The sequence below is a fragment of the Mustelus asterias genome, chromosome 7 (genome assembly GCF_964213995.1).
Source record: "Mustelus asterias chromosome 7, sMusAst1.hap1.1, whole genome shotgun sequence".
Taxonomy (NCBI): Eukaryota; Metazoa; Chordata; class Chondrichthyes; order Carcharhiniformes; family Triakidae; genus Mustelus; species Mustelus asterias.
This window is the reverse complement of record NC_135807.1, coordinates 19,798,974-19,825,805: the sequence shown is the minus strand read 5'-3', so window position 1 is coordinate 19,825,805 and position 26,832 is coordinate 19,798,974. Positions and strand designations below refer to the sequence as shown.

Sequence of the window (26,832 nt, the reverse complement as noted above, 5' to 3'; positions counted from 1 at the left end):
TAAGTGGAAAAGTGAATCGTGTGGAGGGCGTAGAAGGTCTGCAGAGAGATTTGGACAGGCTGAGTGAGTGGGCGAGGATCTGGCAGATGGAGTATAACGTTAACAAATGCGAGGTTATTCACTTTGGAAGAAATAATAGCAAATTGGATTATTATCTAAATGGAAAGAAATTACAACATGCTGCTGTGTAGAGGGACCTGGGGGTCCTTGTGCATGAGACGCAAAAACCCAGTCTGCAGGTGCAACAGGTGATCAAGAAGGCAAATGGGATGTTGGTCTATATCGCAAGGGGGGTAGAATATAAAAGCAGAGATGTCTTGCTGCATCTGTACAGGGCATTGGTGAGGCCGCAGCTGGAATACTGTGTGCAGTATTGGTCCCCTTATTTGCGGAAGGATATATTGGCCTTGGAGGGAGTGCAGAGAAGGTTCACCAGGTTGATACCAGAGCTGAGGGGTGTTGATTATGAGGAGAGACTGAGCAGATTGGGTTTGTATTCGTTGGAATTTAGAAGGCTGAGGGGGGAGCTTATAGAGACCTATAAGATAATGAAGGGGCTGGATAGGGTAGAGATGGAGAGATTCTTTCCACTTAGAAAGGAAACTAGAACTAGAGGGCACAGCCTCAAAATAAAGGGGGGTTGGTTTAGGACAGAGTTGAGGATGAACTTCTTCTCTCAGAGGGTGGTGAATCTCTGGAATTCTCTGCCCACTGAAGTGGTGGAGGCTACCTCGTTGAACATGTTTAAATCACGGATAGATGGATTCCTGATCGGTAAGGGAATTAGGGGTTATGGGGATCAGGCGGGTAAGTGGAACTGATCCACTTCAGATCAGCCATGATCTTATTGAATGGCGGGGCAGGCTCGAGGGGCTCGATGGCCTACTCCTGCTCCTATTTCTTATGTTCTTATGTTCTCACCCTTCTCTTGATTTGAGGGGGCGGGGGGGAGGGGGGGGGCAGGGGGAGGAGGTAGTCTGCTGAATTAGGACACTTTCAATCTGAGCTGTCCAATTGGGTAGTGAAAATTCGACCCAACGAATCATTCCAACACAGGGGACCATTCGGCCCATTGGCAGGACTTTCCTTTTCTCAGTATTATTACTCAGGGTTCTCCACACCTGCAGTCTCTTTTTAAATCTCAAAGAACTGATGTTAACTATTTGGCCGTATAAACAATAGCATGTGTGAAAAAAAATTCAAGAACATTTATTCCCGACGGTTGAAGTTTTAAAGTTTATTTATTAGTATCACAATATTTACTGTCACAAGTAGGCTTACATTAACACTGCAATGAAGTTACTGTGAAATTCCCTTAGTTGCCACACTCCGGTGCCTGTTTGGGTACACTGAGGGAGAATTTAGCACGGCCAATGCAGCTGACCAGCACGTCGTTTGGACTGTGGTGCCCTTTTGTATTGGCTTTTGCAGTTATAACCAGGTACTGATCACAGAACGTTTATTGCTACTGCTCTGGGTGCTTTACAGGTGGCACAGTGGTTAGCACTGCTGCCTCACAGCGCCACGGACTTGGGTTCGATTCCTGGCTTGGGTCACTGTCTGTGTGGAGTCTGCATGTTCTCCCCGTGTCTGCATGGGTTTCCTCCAGGTGTTCCAGTTTCCTCCTCCAGTCTGAAAGATATGCAGGTTAGGCGCATTGGCCCTGCTAAATTCTCCCTCAGTGTACCCGAACAGGCGCCGGAGTGTGGCGACTAGGGGATTTTCACAGTAACTTCATTGCAGTGTTAATGTAAGCCTACTTGTGATTAATAAATGAACTTTCAACTTTATTACTGCACCTATGCTCGATGCCTGGGATTAGATTTGTAATTCCAGTTGCAATACCAAAATGAGGGTCCACACAAGACCAGAGGTTTTGTTTGGTCGGAAAGCACAGATCAAAATTCCTCCAGTATTAAATCGGGATAGTGTAAGAAGAACGAGAGGGGTTGGAGGCCTACTACACTGAGGGATGGAGTTAGCTTCATTTTGCTTCCCTCTTGGGGCAGTCAACCATGTGTGCATCATTATTAACCCAGGTGCCAGTGTCAAGAGTAGTCATGCCTGTTAAAGATTAACTGACTGCTCTTTTGTTTGACACACACCATCCACTATCAGTGCAACGTACACACTGTTTGTTATCAAAAAAGGCTCTTCCTCCTCCAGACACAGGACCCTGAACGAGAACTCTCCAGCTTTGATTCCATCTGTTATGTGGCATTTGGATAATTGGCAATTAACTCAAAACATTTTCATAAATTCCTGATCTGTGCAGGTGTTAAATAACGCTCCCTTGCTTGAATCAATTTGTACTCAGCGTATGTGGTGTCCAGTTGAAAACATATAGGCTGGAATGTTGCCACCGTTCACACGGGCGGGATTTTCCCATCCCGCTGCAGTGAACGGAGATTTGGCTGGGTGCAAAATTCTCCGATCTTGCCCCCTGCGGGAGTGCAGTGTGAACAGCTGGTAAGATTGCGCCCATAGTGTCATTCTGCAGGTTCATATGTACCAGTGTAGACACTGTGCAAACATCTGCACATGTCCAGTACCAGTTTGTTGCAGAGCTGCGTGCACAATCGGGTGACGTGGGCCGGAGTTTTCCGGCTGTTCACACCCCACTGCTGCTGCAAGTAAGGACGGAGAATTTGGCACTCAGGCAAATATCCATTCACTGCAGCGGGAGCAGAGAATCCCGCTGGCGTGAACAGCCAGACAATTTCAGCCATGGTGTCTTTGAGGGTGGCACAGCGGTTAGCACTGCTGCCTCACAGCGCCAGCGACCCGGGTTCAATTCTGGCCTCGGCCACTGTCTGTGTGGAGTTTGCACGTTCTCCCTGTGTCTGCGTGGGTTTCCTCCGGGTGCTCCGGTTTCCTCCTACAGTCCAAAGATGTGCAGGTTAGGTGGATTGGCCAAGCTAAATTGACCCTAGTGTCAGGGGGATTAGCAGGGTAAATGAGTGAGGTTACAGGAATAGGGCCTGGACGGGATTGTGGTCGGAGCAGACCCAATGGGCCGAATGGCCTCCTTCTGGGCTGTAGGGATTCTGTGATTGTGGCCCTGTGAGTCTCGTTCTGGTGTGAGATCACACCCCAGTTTATAGAGAGGCTGAGCGCCTATTTGTAACTCCTCCCTTTCGTAGGTTGGGGTGGCGGGGGGAAGAGTGTGCAATCTTTCCACTGGCAAACTTGCGGCTTTAAAAAAAATCATTGCTGCGTTACTGAATTTTTCAAAGCACCATTAACTCTTTTACCTTAAACTGTGGCTACATTTATGAGGTGATACACTTCGGGAGTGTAAAATGAATGAATGTATCATTCAAACTTCCACTGTTGGAAGCGTCGAGAAGCAAAGACCAAGATTTAAGGTGATTGGCAAAAGAGCCAAAGGTGATGTGAAGAGAAACCTTTTTGCTGCAGCGGTGTGAAGGATGTGAAATGCACCATCCGAGACACTGGGCAGGATTTTGAGCCTGCGTCCATCACGAGCGTAATCGATAGTATTGGTGCAAAGCCCCGCCAGTCGGGAATCAGATTCTCGCCGACAGGATCTCATTTCCTGATTTCCCCACCCCGCCGGCGGTAACATAACCTCATTTTCCTATACCTTAATACATTAAAATATTATTAATGGGCTTCCCCCACCACATGATTCCCCCTCACTGAATATTCAGTACTCACCAACATGGCGCCGCAGTGACGAGGTTTGCAACAACTTTATAAAAACGGGAATCAGTTGTGGGGATCCTGTCGGGATCCCCACAACTGATTCCCGCCTCCAGATAAGTATAGCCCCCCCCCCCAGGGGCAAGAGGCATGCCCGGGCAGTGCCAGGGCTGGGCCCTTTGGGGGGCCCCACTGGGGTCTTCCCCTTATGTGTGTTGTTTGAGGGCTGGCTGCTGTGCTAATGCCTGTGAATGGCGGTGGGACTTGCCTGTGGAAGGGGCGTGATGGTTTTGTGGGTTGTGTGGGGGGGGGGGTGGGAAATGCCTGTGATACTTGTGCGGTTGGAAGTTAGAGCTGAACAGTGCCCCCGATACCTCCCCTGGCTGAGGTGGGGGTGGGGGGGGGGAGGGGGGGGTGGAATGGGGGTGGTTGGGTGCCCCAATGCTTGTCGGGTAGTACTCTGTGTCTGTGGGCTGAGGGTGGGGGGGGGGGGGGGGAGACTGTGGGGAGTTTTAATTCCAGCGTTGATTGGGGCACCCTTTAAAGATGATGCCCTGCCAGAATGCCTGGGCAGGACGTAAGCTCTGCTCCGGACTTTTATTGCATTAAGTGCCTGAAAGTCTGGTGTGAAAACTCGGCAGTGCATCTGCAGAGATATACGTCGGTTTTCAGTCAAAGCCCGACACTCTGATAAATTATGGTAAACTTCTGCCCTCTGGTGAAAGCAGAGTCAATCGAGGTCTTGACGAGAGAATTGGGCAGTTTTTAAAAATTCTTTCATGGGGTGTGGGCATCACTGGAGAATCCTGCATTTGCTGCCCAATCCACTGAACATTTCACAGGGCATTTCTGGAGGTGTTCTTCAGCGACCCGCTATTCAGTCAAGGTGACCGAGCTGACTTCTCCCCAGAATGCTCCTCTGCCACCTCTGTTTGTCGACATAAAAAGTCCCCACCCTTTTTTCACAACTGCCAAAAAATTGTATTCAGCAACTCTGAATTACCTGCTAATTCACTGTGTTTGCTTGCTTCAAACCACTGGACTATAATAGTGCCACAATAAATTCAAATGATCAGGATCAGATTGAGCACGGAGGTGTTCTTTTTGTTTAAATATTCATGGGATGTGGGCAGCGCTGGCAAGGCCAATATCTGTTGTCCAACCTTTGAGAACAGTTAGGAGTCATTCAGAGTGCTATGAGTCACATGTAGGCCAGACCAGGTGAGGATGGCCTCCTCCGTAGGAAGTGGCCTTTTATGAGCATTGATGATGTTTTATAGTTTGTGTTAATGAGACGAGCTTCCAATTCCAGATTTTTGCTGCTGTGGTGGGATTTGAACCCATACAAAATTGCAGATTACTATTCTAGTGTGTTATGCCACTGTCTCTCTGCCTCCTGAGGTAAGTGGTAAAGGACGACATAAACACAGGTCTTTGTGAGTGAATTCAGTCAACTGCATGAACCATCACTGAACGGGACTTATTTTCTTGTCAGGACTGCCTGGAGAAAAAGAACTTAAGAATTAAGCGTGCAGTTTTAAAAAACAAGTCATTTTTTTATCCATTTGTGGGACATGGGCGTCGCTGGCTGGCCAGCATTTATTACCCATCCCATGTTGCCCTTGAGAAGGTGATGGTGAGCTGCCTTCTTGAATCGCTGCAGTCCATATGCTGAGGGTTGACCCACAATGCCGTCAGGGAGGGAATTCCAGCATTTTGACAAAGGGACTGCGAAGGAACAGCGGTATATTTCCAAGTCAGGACGGTGAGTGGCTTGGTGGGGAACTTGCAGGTGGTGGTGTTCCCATGTATTTGCTGCCCTTGTCCTTCGGGATGGAAGTGGTTGTGGGTTTGGAAGGTTCTGTCTAAGGATCTTTGGTGAATTTCTGCAGTGCATCTTGCAGATAGTACACACTGCTGCTACTGAGTGTCGGTGGTGGAGGGAGTGGACGTTTATCGATGTGGTGCCAATCAAGTGGGCTGCTTTGTCCTGAATGGTGTCAAACTTCTTGAGTGTTGTTGTAGCTGCGTCCATCCAGACAAATGGGAAGTATTCCATCACACTCCTGAGTTATGCCTTGTTGATGGTGGATAGGCTGTAGGGCGTCAGGCAGTAAGTTACTTCCTGCAGTATTCCCAGCCTCTGACCTGCCCTTGTAGCCACTGTGTTAATTGGCGAGTCCAGTTGAATTTCTGGTCAACAGTAACCCGATGGATATTGACAGTGGGGGATTCAGTGATGGTAACACCATTGAATGTCAAGGGGCGGTGGTTTGAGTGTCTCTTATTGGTGTTGGTCATTGCCTGACATTTGTGTGGCATGAATGTTACTTGCCACTTGTCAGCCCAAGCCTGGATATTGTCCAGATCTTGTTTCATTTGAACATGGACTGCTTCAGTATCTGAGAAGTCATGAATGGTGCTGAACATGGTGCAGTCATCAGCGAACATCCCCACTTCTGACCTTATGATGGAAGGAAGATCATTGATGAAGCAGCTGAAGATGGTTGGGCCTAGGACACTACCCTGAGGGACTCCTGCAGTGATGTTCTGGAGCTGAGATGACTGATCCTCCACAACCACAACCATCTCACTATGTACCAGGTATGACTCCAACCAGCGGAGAGTTTGCCCCCTGATACCCATTGATTCCAGCCAGCGTGCGTTAGCAACCTTGCTTTGAGAACAACTTCCTTAAAGTTTCTATAAACTGGGCAAATACAAAGCAACACAAGAACTGCACGGTGTCTCGTCAAATCATGTTTGCATTTTAATTGCAAAAATGATAAATATTCAAAACGAACAATGATTAACATTTCAGTAAATACTGTCAAGAAGAAAATCAATTGTAAACGTGGATTGAAAAAAACTAAAATTTTCATCCTGGTGCCATTAATTATTTTTTAAGGAGGTACTTGTTGTACAGTACGAAAACTTTTAGTGAAGCATCTGTCAGAAAGAGCTTTATTTTGTTGGTTTACAATGCGTGCGTATCCTGAGTGAAGGAGGGCGGTTAATACATTGAGGAGATAGGTATGGCCCCAATAGCTTTGATAAGATTCTCTGAGCTTGGGAGGGCCAATCCTGGAGGCTAGTGCTCGATAGCAGGGCAAGAGTGAGGGAAGACCCCTCGGAGGTCAAAGGCTCTGCTGAAGTCGAAGGCCTCAATCTGTTGGTTCTTTGTCAGCCTGAGGTTCCTCATGCAGCCCTGGAATGGCTTCTGAATGGTCAGACAATTCTGCTTCACGTTAGCTGTGTGAACAGATAAACACGTGCCCATTAACAAGTGCTGAAAAATCATAACTATGCATATAATTTTGGTGCCCGCTGATCTTCTGTAACCATAGAAACCCTACAGTGCAGAAGGAAGCCATTCGGCCCATCAAGTCTGCACCAACAACAATCCCACCCAGGCCCTATCTCCTCAGCCCCACACATTTATCCCACTAATTCCTCTAATTTATGCATCCCGGGACACTAAGGGGCAGTTTAGCATGGTCAATGCACCCAATTCACACATCTTTGGACTGTGGGAGGAACACCCAGAGGAAACCCCGTGCAGACACGGGGAGAACGTGCAAAGTCCACACAGACAGTGACCCAAGCCACGAATCGAACCCAGGTCCCTGGAGCTGTGAGGCAGCAGTGCTAACCACCGTGCCACCTAAGTCAACGGACGTTTGAGACTGGCGTGATGATGCCATTAATGCGGGGGGAAGGCGGGATCAGGGTACTGAATTTGATGATCAGCCATGATCAAAATGAATAGCAGAGCAGGCTTGAAGGGCTGAATGGCCTCCTCCTGCTTCTAGTTTCCATGTGCGGCAAATTATAGCTTGGGAATCAGGTTAAGTGCTGCAATTAATATTTAAAGTTTATTACAATCTTGAATTTTTCTTTACAGCTTGACCATAGGTACTGTGCATTGAATAAGGTAGCTCAGAAAGATATATAGCAACATTTAAAAAGCATTTGGATAAGTACATGGATGGGAAAGGATTAGAGAGATATGGGCCAAACACGGGCAACTGGGACTAGCTGGGAGGGCACTATGGTCGGCATGGACTGGTTGGGCCGAAGGGCCTGTTTCCATGCTGTACGACTATGGGTGGAATTTTCCCATCCCATCTGCCATGGGAATCGTAGCGGGCGGGACACGAACCATGCAAAGGCCCGTCGACCTCGGGTGGGATTTTCCGGCCTTGGGACAAACGCGGCTGGAATATTACACCCTATTGCCGGAATTCTACCGCCCCACCTGTCATGGAATCAGAGCAAGGGGTGGACGACGGAAATGTCCGGGCGGACATGTCTCAAGCGGGGCCGTAAAATCCCGCCCACTGACTCTAAATACTGGTTGTTTAGCTCAGTTGACGAGCCGGTTGGTGTGTGGGGTCAGCTTAGTGTCAACAACATGGGATCCGATCCCTATGCCAGCTCAGGCAGATTTGGGGTCTGCTCCTTTTCCATAGTAAAATTCGCTGCACTTTGCTGTGGTTGGTGTATAATCGACAAGGATCTGCCTTCAGCAGAGAACTCAGTAAGGGAATGAGAAGACCAGGAATAACTACAGTCCCTGATAATATAGCAGGACAAGTACTTCAATGGGCCTTAGGATCTCTGACCTATGAAGATGATAATCAGTCAGGAGCCCTGCTTAGAGGCTTACAGCATGGAAAAAGGCCCTTCGGCCCAACTTGCTACTAATCAGTACTGCGTGGTAGATTAAGTACATACATAGACATTGAGTAAGGATCGAAATCTTACCAATGTATAAGTAGCTTATTACCATTCAATATCTGTACTTCACATCATGAATGATGCAGCAGTGGAAAGGCGCGAGATAATTGTTATTGGTGTGTGTGTGTGTGTGTGTGTGTGTGTGCACATGCATGTGTGCTTGCATGCACATGTATGTGGTGTGTGTGTGTTTGTGTATGTGAGAGAGAACCCGGTCAAATGTGGGCGCCAAGAGAGAGAAAGGGTAGCCGTTCTCAGTGCTGTGGGACCTCAACCCCGTCAAAATAAAAACAGAAAGGGCTTCCAGTCCTCACTCCCTACATTCTCCATGCCCCCAAGCCAGGCTATGCCCCTCTACCCACACTCTCATACCTCAAGTTGTGGCCCTCTATTCCATCCCCCCAGTCAAGCCTCCTTTGCCAAGCTATGCCCCTCCACCCCCATGGTCCCTCCATGCTCCATTGACCCACTGTACACCGTATAGAACCAATTAACCCAACAGTGACAATAGAATGTCCAAAAAAAGTTTTTAAAAAATCATTAATTCATTGCTTTCCAGACCCTTTAAAATATCAGTAACAGAAGCTAAACATCCTTGAAACATCTTAACCTTGTGTAAATAAAGACTGAAGTTGACAGTGGAGATCAGAGAGCCAGAAATGCCAATTAAGTAATGTTTTCTCTGGGGCTCATGTGGTTCACCAGAGTAATGGATTTCTGGGGTCCCAGCAAAGTATATGTAACAGCCCACATTCATTGGGCTGTATTGAAGGGACTTTGCTTTGACATAGCGGAAAGTAATGAACGAATGTCTGTTTCTTAGCCCCACCATCAGCAGGCATCAGTGCGAGCGGGACGTCAGAATTTGGAGAGTGGCCAAATTTTCCCATCCCGCCCAAACTGGCAGGGCCGGAAAATCCTGCCTGAAGACTTTGCTAGCCCCTGGACCATTTTTCCTGCTGCAATGCATCTATATATGTAGCGTAGCCAACTCAAAATATGGGCTCACCAAGTTTAATACACTTGAGAGTTAGGCTTAGTCCGGAATCTTACAGCCTCCCGCAGGCTTCCCTGTGGTGGACCCTGCCTGCCATTGGCCACCAGCGGAATCTTCCAGAGTGAAAATTCCAGCTGGCACGGTGGCACAGTGGTTAGCGCCAGGGACCCGGGTTCAATTCCGGCCTCGGGTCACTGTCTGTGCAGAGTCTGCACTTTCTCCCTGTGTCTGCGTGGGTTTCCTCCGGGTGCTCCAGTTTCCTCCCACACTCCAAAGATGTGCGTGTTAGGTTGATTGGCCATGACAAATTGCCCCTAGTGTCAGGGGGATTAGCAGGGTAAATGTGTGGGGTTATGGGAATAAGGACTTGGGTGGGATTGTAGTCAGTGCAGACTTGATGGGCTGAATGGCCACCTTCTGCACTGTCGGGATTCTATGAAAACCCACCCTTAGTTTAGTCTGTTTTGATGCTTGCACGCCAAGAAATAAATTTCTCATTTCTTGATAGGTTTGCGATCTGTCTCTGTTTTCAATTTGAAGTCTCACTCCGAGTATTTCCCTGGTGGTGATGCTTCTTATCTAAGTGTTGACTGTTACAATGTGTGCCGACAAAGTATTCCAAGATGCTGGACTAGACTACACACAGTGGGTAATGTGCAAATGTTTAACTTGAACTCTTGACATATCAGAGGTCAAACTACAATAATACATACCAGGGTAGCCTCCCACATAAATTGGATCGTTCGTGTCTGCAGAGGTAGACTGAATGTAGGGATTATCAGCCTGCACTGTAACGCCATCCACAGTCAGTGCAATCCGATGCTTGCTCTTGTTGGCTCGAAGTTTGTGCCACTGCCCATTGCACAGCTGGTTTGAGTCCTTGGGTTCATATCTGGCAGTAATTCTTCCAGCCCCATTATTAACGTGGAACAGCACCTGGAAGAAAATAAGTCTTAACAGTGAAAGAATCGCCTCCACCAGACACTGAAGGCCTGATTTTGCCATCGTGTTGCGCCTGTATTCGGACGCGAAAACTTGGTAAAGTCGGGCGTGAGGTGAGTAGCGCGATCCGCGCCCGCCATCACACTGGTCCCCCCTTTACCAAGGCCCAAAAATGGCCTTTGCGTGCATTTAAATTGACTTAATGGGCTGCACGCCCAACTTCATCAACACTTCCCCCTTTACCATCGCCTTCACCCATCTGGAATCAGCACGAAACAGACATGCTCCACAAAAGTCTGATTCGGGCACTCCAGTTAGTGAGGAGGAAGGTGCCGAGTGTCCAATGGCTCTGTGCTTGAGATCGATGGCTGGTGGGGAGGTGGGGTGGGGGGGGGGGGGGGGGGGGGGGGAGTTGGGTTCGCTGCCATTCTGCTTGAGATCAGTGGAGGGGAAAGGGGGTCTGCTGCCACTCTGCCTGTGATCGGTGGAGGGGAAGGGGAGGTGGATCACTCTGCCTGAGATTGTTGGGGGGCGGAAGGGGCCCATGATCGGTCTGGGTTGCAGTGAGGGGATAAGGCAGTCAGTAATGTTGTGGGGGTGAGGCAATGTCTGTGGGGGCCGGGGGGAGGGACGCATTATCCGTTCCGGGAGGGATGTGGCAGGGGAGCCGCATCCTATCTTTTTTTCCCGCGCGTACGCAGTTGGAGGCACCGATCGGAGCTGCAAGGTTTCGGGCGCGTTAAGCCCCACCCATGGGCCTCTGCACCGTGATTTGGACTCGCTGAAATTTTTTCAGTCAGAGTGCATTATGGGGGCGCTTCAGAACTGAGTCTAAAATTCAGATCTGAAACACTCCCAGTTTCAAGTCCACCCAGCACTTAGAATCAAAATGGTAAAATAGGCCCTAACAGCGAACGAATCCTGTACATCAGGCACTAACAGCAATAGAATCCTCTACACCAGGCACCAATAGCAAAAGAATGATAGAAACGTGTAGCAGGAGTAGGCCATTCAGCCCTTTGAGCCTGCTCCACCATTCATTTGCTCATCAAATTCAATATCCTGATCCCCCCTTCCCCCCCGTATCCCTTCACCCCTTTAGCCCCAAGAGATACATCCAATTTATTCTTGAAATCAGACAACATTTTGGCCTCAACCACTTTCTGTGGCAGTGAATTCCACACATTCACCACCCTCTGGGTGAAGAAATTTCTCCTCACCTCAGTTCTAAAAGGTTTGCCCCTTATCCTCAAACTCTGACACTTAGTTCTGGACTCCCCCACCATTGGGAACATTCTTTCTGAATCTACCCTGTGTAACCCTGTTAGAATTTTATAGGTTTCTATGAGATTCCCTCTCACTCTTCTAAACTTCAGTGAATATAATCCTAATCGACTTAGTGTCTCCTTATATGACAGATCTGCCGTCCCAGGAATCAGCCTGGTAAACCTTCATTTCACTCCCTCTATAGCAAGGGCATCCTTCATAGAACATAGAACAGTACAGCACAGGACAGGCCCTTCGGCCCTCGACGTTGTGCCGAGCTTTGTCCGAAACCAAGATCAAGCTATCCCACTCCCTATCATTCTGGTGTGCTCCATGTGCCTATCCAATAACCACTTGAAAGTTCCTAAAGTGTCCGACTCCACTATCACAGCAGGCAGTCCATTCCACACCCCAACCACTCTCTGAGTAAAGAACCTACCCCGGACATCCCTCCTATATCTCCCACCATGAACCTTATAGTTATGCCCCCTAGTAACAGCTACATCCACCCGAGGAAATAGTCTCTGAACATCCACTCTATCTATCCCCCTCATCATCTTATAAACCTCTATTAAGTCGCCTCTCATCCTCCTCCGCTCTAAAGAGAAAAGCCCTAGCTCCCTCAACCTTTCCCCATAAGACCTCCCCTCCAAACTAGGTAGCATCCTGGTAAATCTCCTCTGCACTCTCTCCAATGCTTCCACATCCTTCTTATAGTGAGATAAGGACACCTACACCAGGTGTCCTCTACACCAGAAACTAACTTGCAAGGCTGAATGATAAAATTGTCTTCTTCCAGATTTACATTATGTGCCCAAGGCAGTGAAACACTTGTGATGCGCTAAATCTCAGAAAAGCTGCCCAGTCCATCACACAAACCAGCTTCCCATCCATTGACTCTGTCTACACTTCCCGCTGCCTCGGCAAAGCAGCCAGCATAATTAAATACCCCACGCACCCCAGACATTCTCTCTTCACCTTCTTCCATTGGGAAAAAGATACAAAAGTCTGAGGTCACGTACCAACCGACTCAAGAACAGCTTCTTCCCTGCTGCCATCAGACTTTTGAATGGACCTACCTTGCATTAAGTTGATCTTTCTCTACACCTTGGCTATGACTGCAACACTACATTCTGCACCCTCTCCTTTCCTTTTCTATGAACGGTATGCTTTGTCTGTGCGCAAGAAACAATACTTTTCACTGAATGTTAATATATGTGACAATAATAAATCAAACAAAGTCAAATCATAGAAACATAGAAGATAGGAGCAGGAGGAGGCCATTCCTGGTCCTTCAGGCCTGCTCCGCCATTCATTACGACCGTGGCTGATCGTCCAACTCAATAGCCTAATCTGCTTTCTCCCCATAACCTTAAATCCCATTCGCCCCAAGTGCTTTTTCTAGCCGCCCCTCGAATACATTTAATGTTTTGACATCAACTATTTCCTATGGTAATGAATTTCACAGGCTCACTCTTTGGATGAAGAAATATGGGTGTAGGGCCTGGGTGGGATTGTGATTGGTGCAGACTCGATGGGCCAGATGGCCTCTTTCTGCACTGTAGGGTTTCTATGATTCTAAATGTCTCCTCATCTCTGTGCTAAATGGTCTACCCCGAATCCTCAGAGTGTGACCGCTGGTTCTAGGCTCCCCCACCATCGGGAACATCCTCTGTGTATCTCTCATGTCTATTTTATAAGTCTCTATACATTTCAACGTGGAAAACTGTTTAGTTTCCAATGCACTAGAGAAAGCTGCTTCTCCCAAATGGAGAGATTAGCAATCATGAATGAATTCCAATTGCTTCCATACAGCCCCAGCCACTGATCAGAGAAAAGGTTGGTTCTGGCTAGGAATGGATTGCCTCTCTCACTTTACAGCAAGAATGCATCCGGTGATGGTGGGATAGGAAAGAGAGATGCAAGAGTTAAATCCAAGTAGAAGTTATCTTATATTTACTTCAGGCATCTTGGTTTGTGGAATCCTTTTAACAGGACCGAGAAGTGAAGAAAGAGTTAACTAAAAAGAGAGAGGATTAATGTAATTCTTTGGGAAAAAGTTTGAGAAACTGAAGTTAATTTTTAAGTACTTCCACATGGTAAAACATTGAGTTGTGTGTACAATATGGAACAAAATCAAAATGCCTGCATAGACATTAAATTCATGGTTTTAATAAACAAAATAGCCTTAAATGGGGATTAAAAAGCAAAGTTTATATTACATTTATGCTAAATTATTTACAGCGGATTAAAACTTGGCACAGAAGGAGCAACAAAATGGGAAAATGTTCCACAAGGGTCGAATGGTGACCTCGCAATTGTTGGCCAGGAATTTCTCATTCCTCAAAAGGACATTTTCCAAACCCAATGTTTCTTCTGGGCTCCCAATGTATTCCACAGGCCCAGCACCGAGGCAGCCCCCCACTGCACTCAGCACCGAGTGGCTGCAAGCATATCTTTTGCTTCCCCGACAAGCTTGCCTCCATGAGTGCAGATCACATTGCAATGGAGCACAATGCACAAACCTGACTTGCAGGGCCAGACCTTAGTAGGAAAGGAATGGACAACAGCATGGGGCCTGGACACAGATGATAAAGAACAGGCTCAAAAATCATACATTGATCACACATTGACTGCATAATATACCAAATTCTGCCCTCTACTTGTAGAATCATAGAATCCCTACAGTGCAGAAGGAGGCCATTCGGCCCATCGAGTCTGCACTGACCACAATCCCACCCAGGCCCTATTCCCGTCACTCCACATATTAACCCTGCTAATCCCTCTGACACTAGGGTCAATTTAACCTGGCCAATCAACCTAAACCGCACACTTTTGGACTGTGGGAGGAAACCAGAGCACCCGGAGGAAGCCAACTCAGACACGGGGAGAACGTGCAGACTCTACACAGACAGCAACCGAGGCTGGAATTGAACCCAGGTCCCTGGCACTGTGAGGCAGCAGTGCTAACCACTGTGCCACCGTGCCAGGTGGGTGCGGGGAACAGGGGCTTTCATAAATCCTCTGCACCAGATATTAACTTTGAAGGTTGAACAAAATGACTTCCTTACAAAATGTACATTATACCTCATGGCTGGAGTTCTCACTATCCCCTCTAATCACAGAAGTCTTACGGCACAGGAGAAGACCTTTTGGCCGATCATGTCTGCACCGGCTCTCCAGATGAGCACTGTGACTTGGTGCCATTCCCCAGTCTTTTCCCTGTACCCTTCACATTGTTTCATTCAAGTAATCCAAGATACTCAGCGAGACCTTGGTGTCCTCGTGCATCAGTCGCTGAAAGTAAGCGCCCAGGTACAGCAGGCAGTAAAGAAGGCAAATGGTATGTTGGCCTTCATAGTGAGAGGAATTGAGTATAGGAATAGAATGTTTTACTGCAATTGTATAGGGAGTTGGTGAGGCCACATCTGGAGTATTGTGTGCAGTTTTGGTGTCCGTATCTGAGGAAGGATGCCCTTGCTATAGAAGGACACAGCAAAGGTTTACCAGGCTGATTCCTGGGATGGCAGGTCTGTCATATGAGAACAGACTAAGTCGGTTAGGATTGTATTCACTGGAGTTTAGAAGAGTGAGAGGGGAACTCATAGAAACTTATAAAATTCTACCAGGGTTAGGCAGAGTAGACTCAGAAAGAATGTTCCCAATAGTGGGGGGAGTCCAGAACTAGGGGGTCATAGTTTGAGGATAAGGGATAAACCTTTTAGAACTGAGGTGAGGAGAAATTTCCTCACCCAGAGGGTGGTGAATGTGTGGAATTCACTACCACAGAAAATAGTTGAGACCAAAACTTTGTGTGATTTCAAGAAATTAGGTATTGCTCTTGGGGCTGAAGAGATCAAGGTTATGGGGGTATGAGGGGATCTGGATATTGAATTTGATGATCATCCATGATCATAATGAATGGCAGAGCAGGCTTCAAGGGCCAAATGCCTACTCCTGCTTCTAGTTTCTATGTAATCATCTAATGCCTTCTTGAATACCTCGATTGAACCTGCCTCCACCACACTACCAGGCAGTGCATTCCAGACCTGAACCACTCGCTGTGTGAAAAAGGTTTTCCTCACATCACATTAGCTTCTTTTGAAAATCGTTTTAAATCTTGCCCTCTTGTTATTGATCCTTTTACGAACAAGAACAGTTTACCCCTATCTACTCTGTCCAGCCCCCTCATGATTTTGAACGTCTCGATCAAATTTCTTCTTAGCCTTCTCTCCAAAGAGAACAGTCCCAAATTTTCCAGTCTACCCTCGTAACTGAAGTTTCTCATCCCTGGAACCATTCTTGTAAACCTCCTCTGCACCTCTATACTATACCGTGCAGAGGGACCTGGGTGTCCTTGTGCAAGAATCACAAGGAGTTGGTTTGCAGGTGCAGCAGGTAATTAAGGCGGCAAATGGAATTTTGTCCTTCATTGCTAGAGGGATGGAGTTTAAAAACAGCGAGGTTATGTAGCAGCTGTATAAGGTGCTGGTGAGGCCACACCTGTATACAATACTTGAGAAAGGATATACAGGCACTGGAGGGGTGCAGAGGAGATTCACTAGTTTGATTCCGGAGTTGAGAGGGTTGGCTTATGAGGAGAGCCTGAGTAGACTGGGGCTATACTCATTGGAATTCAGAAGAATGAGGGGAGATCTTATAGAAATATAAAATATTATGAAGGGAATAGATAAGATAGAAACAGGGAAGTTGTTTCCACTGGCGGGTGAAACTAGAACTAGGGGGCATGGCCTCAAAATCAGGGGAAGCAGATTTAGGACTAAGTTGAGGAGGATCTTCTTCACACAAAGGGTTGTGAATCTGTGGAATTCCCTGCCCAGTGAAGCAGTTGAGGCTACCTTATTGAATGTTTTTAAGGCAGCGATAGATAAATTTTTGAACAGTAAAGGAATTAAGGGTTATGGTGAGCGGGCGGGTAAGTGGAGCTGAGACCACGAAAAGATCAGCCATGATCATAATGAATGGCTGAGCAGGCTCGAGGGGCCAGATGGCCTACTCCTGTCCTAGTTCTTTTCTTCTTATGTTCTTATACTACTTGGCCTACTGTCAAGCAGATAGGAATCATCACACAGCAGACAAGCTAACCCATGGCACAACTTTGAGTGATTGATGTATTTGTACACTGAGATATCTTTGCTTTTCTTCTCCACCTAGACTTGCACCTTCCGAGCAATAAGTGATCTCGCTAATCTTCCCACCAAAATGTGCTACCTCACATTGACCTATGCAGAACGCCATTTCGTGTTATCTTTCTGTGTGAGGTGTTAATTTGAGGCCCTTTGGACCTCTTAGGGAGATACAAAAGATAGTTTGGTAGGTCTTGTGGTGCAGTGGGTAGCATCCCTGCCTCTCAGCTAGAAGATCCAAGTTCAAATCCCACACCAGGAGCTAATGGCCAAGGAAGGTGCGTTCATAACCTGGCCAAACAAGTTGAGTATCAACTTGTAAATCTTTCCAACATACATCAATGGCAGGTGGTAAGAGTGGAGGAGATTACGACCAACCTTGCGCCTGCAGAAGGAAATGGGAAACCTCTGTCGAACCCTGCCAAGCAGAACCATGGACGGAGAAGAGCATGGTTACCAATGCCCTCTCAGGGCGTGGCATGACAGGAGAAGGGGGATTCTCCTGGTGCCTTGGCTAAAAGTCATCCCTCAACCAATGCCATTAAAAATCTGGCTATTTTAGTCCTGTGATTTTGCATATACTGCCTGCTGCTTATTCCTGAATTATAACAGTGACTACATTCCACATGTGCTTCATTGTGAAGTGATCTGAGATGGCATTAAGATTGTGAAGAATGCTACATAAATGCAAGTTCTTTCTTTATAAAAAGACCAGTCAAATAAACTGTGGATTGAGTTCAGGAGTATGAATCTACACAAAGTACTGTTCAGACACAGGGAGAGTACATAGAACATAGAACATAGAACAGTACAGCACAGAACAGGCCCTTCGGCCCACGATGTTGTGCCGAGCTTTATCTGAAACCAAGATCAAGCTGTCCCACTCCCTATCATCCTGGTGTGCTCCATGTGCCTATCCAATAACCGCTTAAATGTTTCTAAAGTGTCTGACTCCACTATCACTGCAGGCAGTCCATTCCACACCCCAACCACTCTCTGCGTAAAGAACCTACCTCTGATATCCGTCCTGTATCTCCCACCACGAACCCTATAGTTATGCCCCCTTGTAATAGCTCCATCCACCCGAGGAAATAGTCTTTGAACGTTCACTCTATCTATCCCCTTCATCATTTTATACACCTCTATTAAGTCTCCCCTCAGCCTCCTCCGCTCCAGAGAGAATAGCCCTAGCTCCCTCAACCTTTCCTCATATGACCTACCCTCCAAACCAGGCAGCATCCTGGTAAATCTCCTCTGCACTCCTTCCAGCGCTTCCACATCCTTCCTATAGTGAGGTGACCAGAACTGCACACAATATTCCAAATGTGGTCTCACCAAGGTCCTGTACAGTTGCAGCATAACCCCACGGCTCTTAAACTCCAACCCCCTGTTAATAAAAGCTAACACACTACAGGCCTTCTTCACAGCTCTATCCACTTGAGTGGCAACCTTTAGAGATCTGTGGATATGGACCCCAAGATCTCTCTGTTCCTCCACAGTCTTCAGAACCCTACCTTTGACCCTGTAATCCACATTTAAATTTGTCCTACCAAAATGAATCACCTCACATTTATCAGGGTTAAACTCCATTTGCCATTTTTCAGCCCAGCTTTGCATCCTATCTATGTCTCTTTGCAGCCTACAACAGCCCTCCACCTCATCCACTACTCCACCAATCTTGGTGTCATCAGCAAATTTACTGATCCACCCTTCAGCCCCCTCCTCTAAGTCATTAATAAAAATCACAAAGAGCAGAGGACCAAGCACTGATCCCTGCGGCACACCGCTAGCAACCTGCCTCCAATCCGAAAATTTTCCATCGACCACCACCCTCTGTCTTCGGTCAGACAGCCAGTTGCCTATCCAATCGGCCAACTTTCCCTCTATCCCACACCTCCTCACTTTCATCATAAGCCGACCATGGGGGACCTTATCAAACGCCTTACTAAAATCCATGTATATGACATCAACTGCCCTACCTTCATCAACACACTTAGTTACCTCCTCAAAAAATTCCATCAAATTTGTGAGGCACGACCTGCCCTTCACGAATCCGTGCTGACTATCTCGGATTAATCCGCATCTTTCTAAATGGTCGTAAATCCCATCCCTAAGGACCCTCTCCATCAATTTACCAACCACCGAAGTAAGACTAACCGGTCTATAATTACCAGGGTCATTTCTATTCCCTTTCTTAAACAGAGGAACAACATTCGCCATTCTCCAGTCCTCTGGCACCATCCCCGTGGACAGCGAGGACCCAAAGATCAACGCCAAAGGCTCTGCAATCTCATCCCTTGCCTCCCAAAGAATCCTAGGATACATTTCATCAGGCCCAGGGGACTTATCGACCTTCAGTTTATTCAAAACTGCCAAGACATCCTCCCTCCGAACATCTATTTCCTCCAGCCTATTAGCCTGTAACACCTTCTCTTCCTCAAAAACATGGCCCCTCTCCTTGGTGAACACTGAAGAAAAGTATTCATTCATCACCTCGCCTATCTCTACTGACTCCATACACAAGTTCCCACTACTGTCCTTGACCGGCCCTAACCTCACCCTGGTCATTCTTTTATTCCTCACATAAGAGTAAAAAGCCTTGGGGTTTTCCTTGATCCGACCCGCCAAGGACTTCTCATGTCCCCTCCTAGCTCTCCTAAGCCCCTTTTTCAGCTCATTCCTTGCTAACTTGTAACCCTCAATCGAGCCATCTGAACCTTGTTTCCTCATCCCTACATAAGCTTCCCTCTTCCTTTTCACAAGACATTCCACCTCTTTTGTGAACCATGGTTCCCTCACTCGGCCATTTCCTCCCTGCCTGACAGGAACATACCTATCAAGGACATCCAGTATTTGTTCCTTGAAAAAATTCCACTTTTCATTAGTTCCTTTCTCTGACAGTTTCTGTTCCCAACTTATGCCCCCTAATTCTTGCCTAATCGCATCATAATTACCCCTCCCCCAATTGTAAACCTTGCCCTGCCGTACGGCCCTATCCCTCTCCATTGCAATAACAAAAGACACCGAATTGTGGTCACTATCTCCAAATTGCTCTCCCACAACCAAATCTAACACTTGGCCCGGTTCATTTCCCAGTACCAAATCCAATGTGGCCTCACCTCTAGTCGGCCCATCCACATATTGTGTCAGGAAACCCTCCCGCACACACTGCACAAAAACTGCCCCATCCAAACTATTTGACCTACAAAGGTTCCAATCAATATTTGGAAAGTTAAAGTCCCCCATGACAACTACCCTGTGACCCCCACACATATCCATAATCTGCTTAGCAATTTCTTCCTCCACATCTCTATTACTATTTGGGGGCCTATAGTAAACTCCTAGCAACGTGACCGCTCCTTTCCTATTTCTAACTTCAGCCCATATTACCTCAGTGTGCAGATCCCCCACGAAGTGCCTTTCCGCAGCCGTTAAACTATCCTTGATTAACAATGCCACTCCTCCACCTCTTTTACCAGCTTCCCTACACTTAGTACTATGTGCAATTTTATGTGTCCTGTTATAGAAGCAACATTGAAGCCATTGAGCATTACAACGTTGATGCCAACGTCCATTGAGATGGGGAAGGTTACCATTTCATTTATTGAAAGTATTTAGAATTATGAAGAGTTTTGGTGAAGCGTTTAAAATCTGCTCCTCAGGTAAATGCTGCCCAAATCTCATATTTTCTTCTGACGCTCTTCAGTGTAGACTGTGTGCTCTGGTTCTCAAATCTTTGCTCGACAGAAGGAACTTTCCACACTTTAATTTCCCAATCCTGAAGATTGTTACGATCTCATATCAAGCACCCCTTTCTCACCCTCTCCTCATAAAAGTCAAGGGTGGGTAATCTTTGTAAGTCAATTCTAATTTCAGGAACCAGTCTCATAGTCATCATCTGGATTAGAAACATAGAAACCCTACAGTGCAGAAACAGGCCATTCGGCTCATCAAGTCTGCACCGACCACAATCCCACCCAGGCCCTACCCCCATATCCCTACACATTTACCCGCTAATCCCTCTAACCTGCACATCTCAGGACACGAAGGGGCAATTTTAGCATGGCCAATCAACCTAACCCACACATCTTTGGATTGTGGGAGGAAACCCACACAGACACGAGGAGAATGTGCAAACTCCACACAGACAGTGACCCAATGCCAACTGGACACAGTCAACTTGCTGCCCAGTGTGTAACTGGCATTGTAGATTGGCTGCCCATTATAGAAGTTGCCTGATTGCATTTCCATTAAATTGAAGACATTGCCAAGGCCAGTATAGTTACCAATGGGCACAGGAAGTAAAGTTTGATAGGTTAAATTTGATGGTAGCTGCTTATTCATTCACAGTTTGCTGGGAGTAAAAGTAATTGGGCACTTAACAGTGCTCACACAGCATTCCTTTCTCTATTAGTTTAATCGTGTATGGCTTGACACCATGCAGGACAAAGCAGCCCAGTTGATTGGCATCACATCCACAAACATCCACTCCCTCCACCACCGCGCTCAGTAGCAGCAGTGTGTACAATCTACAAGATGCACCACAGAAATTCACCAAAGATCCTGCGACAGCACCTTCCAAACCCACGACCACCCCCGTCTGGTAGGACAAGGGCAGCAGATACATGGGAACACTACCACCTGCAAATTCCTCTCCAAGCCACTCACCATCCTGACTTGGAAATATATCGCCATTCCTTTGCAGTCACTGGGTCAAAATCTTGGCATTGTGGGTCAACCCACAGCACATGGACTGCAGCAATTCAAGAAGGCAGCTCACCACCACCTTCTCAAGGACAACTAGGAATGGGCAATAAATGCTGGCCTAGCCAGCAACGCCCATGTCCCACATGTGAATTTTTAAAAGGTCATACCGGCACAGTGAACATTTGGCCACTGAAGTCACCAACGGTTGGCCATGATGACAAAAACTTTCAATTTGCCATCAGAGTATCACAATCTAAGGGCGAGGCAAAGACTGGAATCTGAAACAAAAACAGAAAATGCTGGAAAAACCTCAGTAGGTCTGACAGCATCTGTGGACAGAGAATAGAGCTAACGTTTCGAGGCTGGGTAACCCTTCGAAGGGTCATCCAGACTCGAAATGTTGGCTCTATTCTCTCTTCACAGATGCTGTCAGACCTGCTGAGACAATCTAAGAGTGGCTGATCTCGACTACCAGCCTGGGATACACGGTCCGTTGAATGAATCTAGAACAGGAAAGCAGCCAATCGTTCTCACCTTGCCATTTACCATCTCCAATCCGATTGCATCCACCTTAGCGCTGCTGATTCCGAGCAGTACGGAATTCCGGGATGTACTGCGGAACTCAAATGTAACAACAACATCAGACCTCACTTTATAACCTTCTTTCACTGTAAACAACAAAAACCAGAAAGGATGTTTAGTCCACTGTTCAGGTTGCTGAAAAGTGAGGTTTTAATCTGTAACAAAAAAAAACTGGTCTTTCCCAAATAAATTCTTTATCTTCCACACAATGTGACATAGTGACCAGTTTCTGCTGTTGCTGCTAATTTTACTGTGACCAGGGATGACTGTGCAATGGCCCATCCAATTTTTTATTGAACCATCTATCTATCTCACCCCGATAAGAGAAGCAAATTCTCCTGGACGGTCACTTGAGGGAAATGAAGGGCCACAGGGATTGGCAAGGGGACAGACTGAATTGCTCTACAGGTAACCAGCCTGGTTTCAATGGGCTGATGAGCTTCCTTCCATGGTGTAGGTAGCCTGAGGAGGATCAGCGATGGCGAGGCTGCTGGCCACACACCCAGCAAGTTTCCCGATTTCTCTTTCTTCAGACATTAACACGTACAGGCAGACTTAAAGATGTGCGGGTTAGGTTGATTGGCCATGCTAAATTGACCCTAGTGTCAGGGAGATTACTAGGGTGAGGGGTTACGGGAATAGGGCCTGGGTGGGATGTGGGTGGTACAGAATCGATGGGCTGAATGGCCTCCTTCTGTACAGTAGGGATTCTATGATTCTATAACTTTATGGAACCCTCATGCTGACCAATGATCATTTCCTCTTTTCCTAGGTCAATCCGATATATGAAGCACCAGCACCTGGGGGCGGCACGGTGGCAGAGTGGTTAGCACTGCTGCTTCACAGCGCCAGGGACCCGGGTTCAATTCCTGGCTTGGGTCACTCTCTGTGCGGAGTCTGCACATTCTCCCCGTGTCTGCGTGGGTTTCCTCCGGGTGCTTCGGTTTCCTCCCACAGTCCGAAAGACGTGTTGGTTAGGTACATTGGCCATGCTAAATTCTCCCTCAGTGTACCCGAACAGGCACCGGAGTGTGGTGACTAGGGGATTTTCACAGTAACTTCATTGCATGAAGTGTTAATGCAAACCTACTTGTGACACTAATGAAAAAACTTTTAACTGTTCCACCCCTAACAGAGCAGATGACTACAATCTGTGATACTCTCCTAGAAATGTTCATGTGAGAAAGAGGATGGGGGGTGGTGTGGGTCCACTGTCCAAAGATGTGCAGGTTAGGTTGATTGGCCATGCTAAATTACCCCTCAGAGTCCTGGGATGTGTAGGTTAGAGGGGTTAGTGGGGTAAAGTGTGGGGTTGTGGGGACAGGGCCTGGGTGGGATTGTGGTTGTGCAGACTTGATGGGCCGAATGGCCTCCTTCTGCACTGTCAGGACTCTATGATTCTATGAAACTGAATTTTGGAAGACATTCCCAAGTACCATCAAGTATAAAGCAGGCATTGCATTTAAACATTAACATTTAACTCCACTTACCCAGTGCAGCAAATCCTGTGCCATCGAAGAAAGTGCCCTCCTGGATGGCAGTGTAACACCTGCCCACAGTGAGGATGGAAACTGGCCTCTCCATGTCTAGGGGCTTGTTATTCAAGGTCACGTTGCCAAGGCAGGCAGGGATACTGTGCGTCGCCTGAAGAAAAGGCTCACAATGAGATGGATGTGTAATAATTCACAACAATTGATTTTGTTATGTCCTGTTCAATTGGATCTAATGTGGTAAAATGTGGACCAGACAGACAACTTTCCAATTGCTGAATTCCAGATAAGAGCCTTATACCACATTCCTCAGTCTGTTATATTTAGGAGGGTTGTAGGTAATTGGGTCAAATGCATGCTTAAAAAAAGCACACAGAGGAACGCAATCAGAGCGTTTCAGCATTTTTACCTCATTATCACCCAATGGAAAATATTACCTTTGGAAAGGTCTTTGGAACTTCACCCTGGGTTGCTGCAAAGAGACAATCTTAAAGCATCTATCAACTACAGATCTCCCAATACATAATTACAGAACTGTTACAGCGTAGAAGGCCATTCGATCCATTTGCTGGAATTTTATCGGCACGTCCGCCCCGTAAGCGGGGCGGGCGAAGCTCACAGAATGGGCATTCCCCGTTGGCCTCGGGCGCGATCTTACGAGCCTCGGGCAGGCATGCCGGTAAAATTCCAGCCATCACGTCTGCACCGGTCCTCCGAATGAGCACTTTTCCTACTTCCGTTCTCCTGCCTTCTCTCCGTAACCCTGCACATGGTTTCTTTTCAAATATTCACCCAATTCCCTCTTGAATGCCTATTACCCTCCCTCAACAATCCTGCTTCTGCAACATTTAAAATTCTGATGCGACAGTTTTTGACATCCTTGTGTAAAGGAGGGCTACTGGGAGAGGAACTAGTCTGTGCATCTGTGACTATCGGATTTTGTGGGGGCATTTTGCAAGGGTACAGTATATATTTGTTGCGTCACAACACTTGCATTCTTGGAAGCAACATGAGAATCTGATCTAAATGCTAGCTAGTCTTTGAAAACTGCTCCATCTGCCAGGGATATTGAAAATCTGGCCATATCCTTCTGACTTTGCATAGATCATAACATTTAAGAGTATCTCATCTGCAACACATCCACTGACCTTCATGGCTTTTGACTGTTCTATGCGGGAAATCAAAGATAGGTTTTCTCAGTGGGTTACCAAGGTGCTACAAAGTGGAACTGCTCAAGGGGCTGAATGGTATACCCCCCATTCTGATTTCAAAGGACAAAGAATAAAGAAAATTACAGCACAGGAACAGGCCCTTCAGCCCTCCAAGCCTGCACCAACCCTGCTGCCCGACTGAACCAAAACTCCCAACCCTTCCGGGGACCGTATCCCTCTATTCCCATCCTAATCATGTATTTGTTAAGACGCCCCTTAAAAGTCACCATCGTATCTGCTTCCACTATCTCCCCGGCAGCGAGTTCCAGGCACCCACCACCCTCTGTGTAAAAAACTTGCCTCGTAGATCTCCTTTAAACCTTGCCCCTCGCACCTTAAACCTATTGCCCCTAATAATTGACTCTTCCACCCTGGGGGAAAAAGCCTCTGACTATCCACTCTGTCCATGTCCCTCAAACTCAAATGTCCATGGAGTCAAGGGATAGGAGGTGTTGAAAGTCTACGGCCATGCCAGTGGATTCCTACTGGAATTACAATGGGAAGCTGACAGTATGCCTACATACTTTATTGTCCTGATCTCAGAGCGTAACTTCCAGAACATCTACCTGCATCTTCACGGCCATTTGATGCAGGCATGTACCCATCCAAGGGTGCTGGGATTTTCTGGTCCTGCTGCTGTCAATGGGATTTCCCGTGGATTCCACCACAAGCTGTCAGGAAACCTGCAGCAGTCAGAACGACCAGGGATTCCCACCGGCATTGAATTCTAGCCTGCGAATTTGTTACTGAGTACAGAGGACCAGGGGGAGGGATTCCCAAAAGGGGACTGTCTGCTGTAACTTCATTGGCTGAGCAATGGAAAGCCTGGAAGTATAGAAATATCCTATTTTCCCAGGAATCGAGCAGGCGCACAGGATTGCGGATTAGCGAGGGTGACGGCTCACAAGCACACCTTCCTGTTGGGATCCATGCGGTCGTCCTGGCCTGGTTTGAGGCCTGGACTTCTAAAAACCGTGGGCAAAATTGAATTTTATCGTTAGAAGGTTAAAGGATAAGCTCTCCATTTTTCTGGTTGGATATCGATATGCATACAGCCCCAATAAGTAACAGACACTGTGGGCCGAATGGATGCATCCGCGCTGAAATTTTTATGGGCACAGTTTGGGAGGTTATTGAAAATGGGCACAACTCCAACTTGAGACAAGAATGTGAGAAAAACCTTGCTTATCTTACACACAAATATCATCTACACCAGCATAATATCTCGATGCTGAACGCCACGATAATTTCAATTCAATACATTGAGATTGAAGTACCGTACTTCACCTCACAACTGAAGAAATACAAACATGGCTGAAGAGTTGTCTTCTTTCCTTTCTCATTTTACTGAAACATCAATTTTACAAATATAAATAAACACATTAGGATGATGTTGTTTTTTAAAGATCATTCCTCTTCGTATAATCCCCGTATCCATTTCCTCTGCAGCCTAACAACATCCTTATTTTCAATAAGGAGATGGGACAGGATGGAGACATTTCTATGGTCGCTGATAATGTCGCTTCCTATCTGCTAATAGGGGGCACAATTTACTCTCCTTCCTTCCTTGCCTCCCTTTCCCTTCCTTGTGTGACGCAGATATTCCAAGGCATTCCTACCTAAAGCTGAGGACTGGATAGCATTGGTCCTAATAGCTGACTGCACAGTACGATTCAGTACACCCGAATGGCAAACCTGTTTCAATGCTGCTGCTACAAGATCATCAGCAGTTGATGATTAATTTATGCTTTACTAAATTTACAACCTTCAGATGCAGGTCACCCACCATAGTCCCAGATGATGGGGTGGCATGGTGGCACGGTGGTTAGCACTGCTGCCTCACAGCACCTGAGACCTGGGTTCAATTCAAGCCATGGCTGGCTTTCTGTGCGGTGTCTGCACGTTCTCCATGTGTCTGCAAGAGTTTCTTCCGGGTGCTCCGGTTTCCTCCCACGCTCGGGTTAGGTGAATTGGCCATGCTAAATTGGCCCTTAGTGTAAGGGGGATCAGCAGGGTAAACATGTGGGGTTACAGGGATAGGGCCTGGGTGGGACTGTTGTCGGTGCAGTCTCGATGGGCCGAAT

General features: G+C 47.0%; 1 protein-coding gene across 1 annotated transcript in view; it reads right to left on the bottom strand.

Moving 5' to 3' along the window:
- Positions 1 to 6,414: 6,414 nt before the first annotated feature.
- The window catches only part of lama1 (laminin, alpha 1), a 288,354-nt gene continuing 267,936 nt past the window's right edge, over positions 6,415 to 26,832 (bottom strand). Inside the window, exons 62-65 of the mRNA XM_078216990.1 lie at positions 23,538 to 23,691; positions 22,000 to 22,133; positions 10,117 to 10,339; positions 6,415 to 6,918 (exon numbers count right to left, since the gene is read on the bottom strand). Of these exons, the coding sequence (XP_078073116.1) occupies positions 6,758 to 6,918; positions 10,117 to 10,339; positions 22,000 to 22,133; positions 23,538 to 23,691 (672 nt within the window). The 3' untranslated portion in view covers positions 6,415 to 6,757. The remainder of the gene's footprint in view (positions 6,919 to 10,116; positions 10,340 to 21,999; positions 22,134 to 23,537; positions 23,692 to 26,832) is intronic.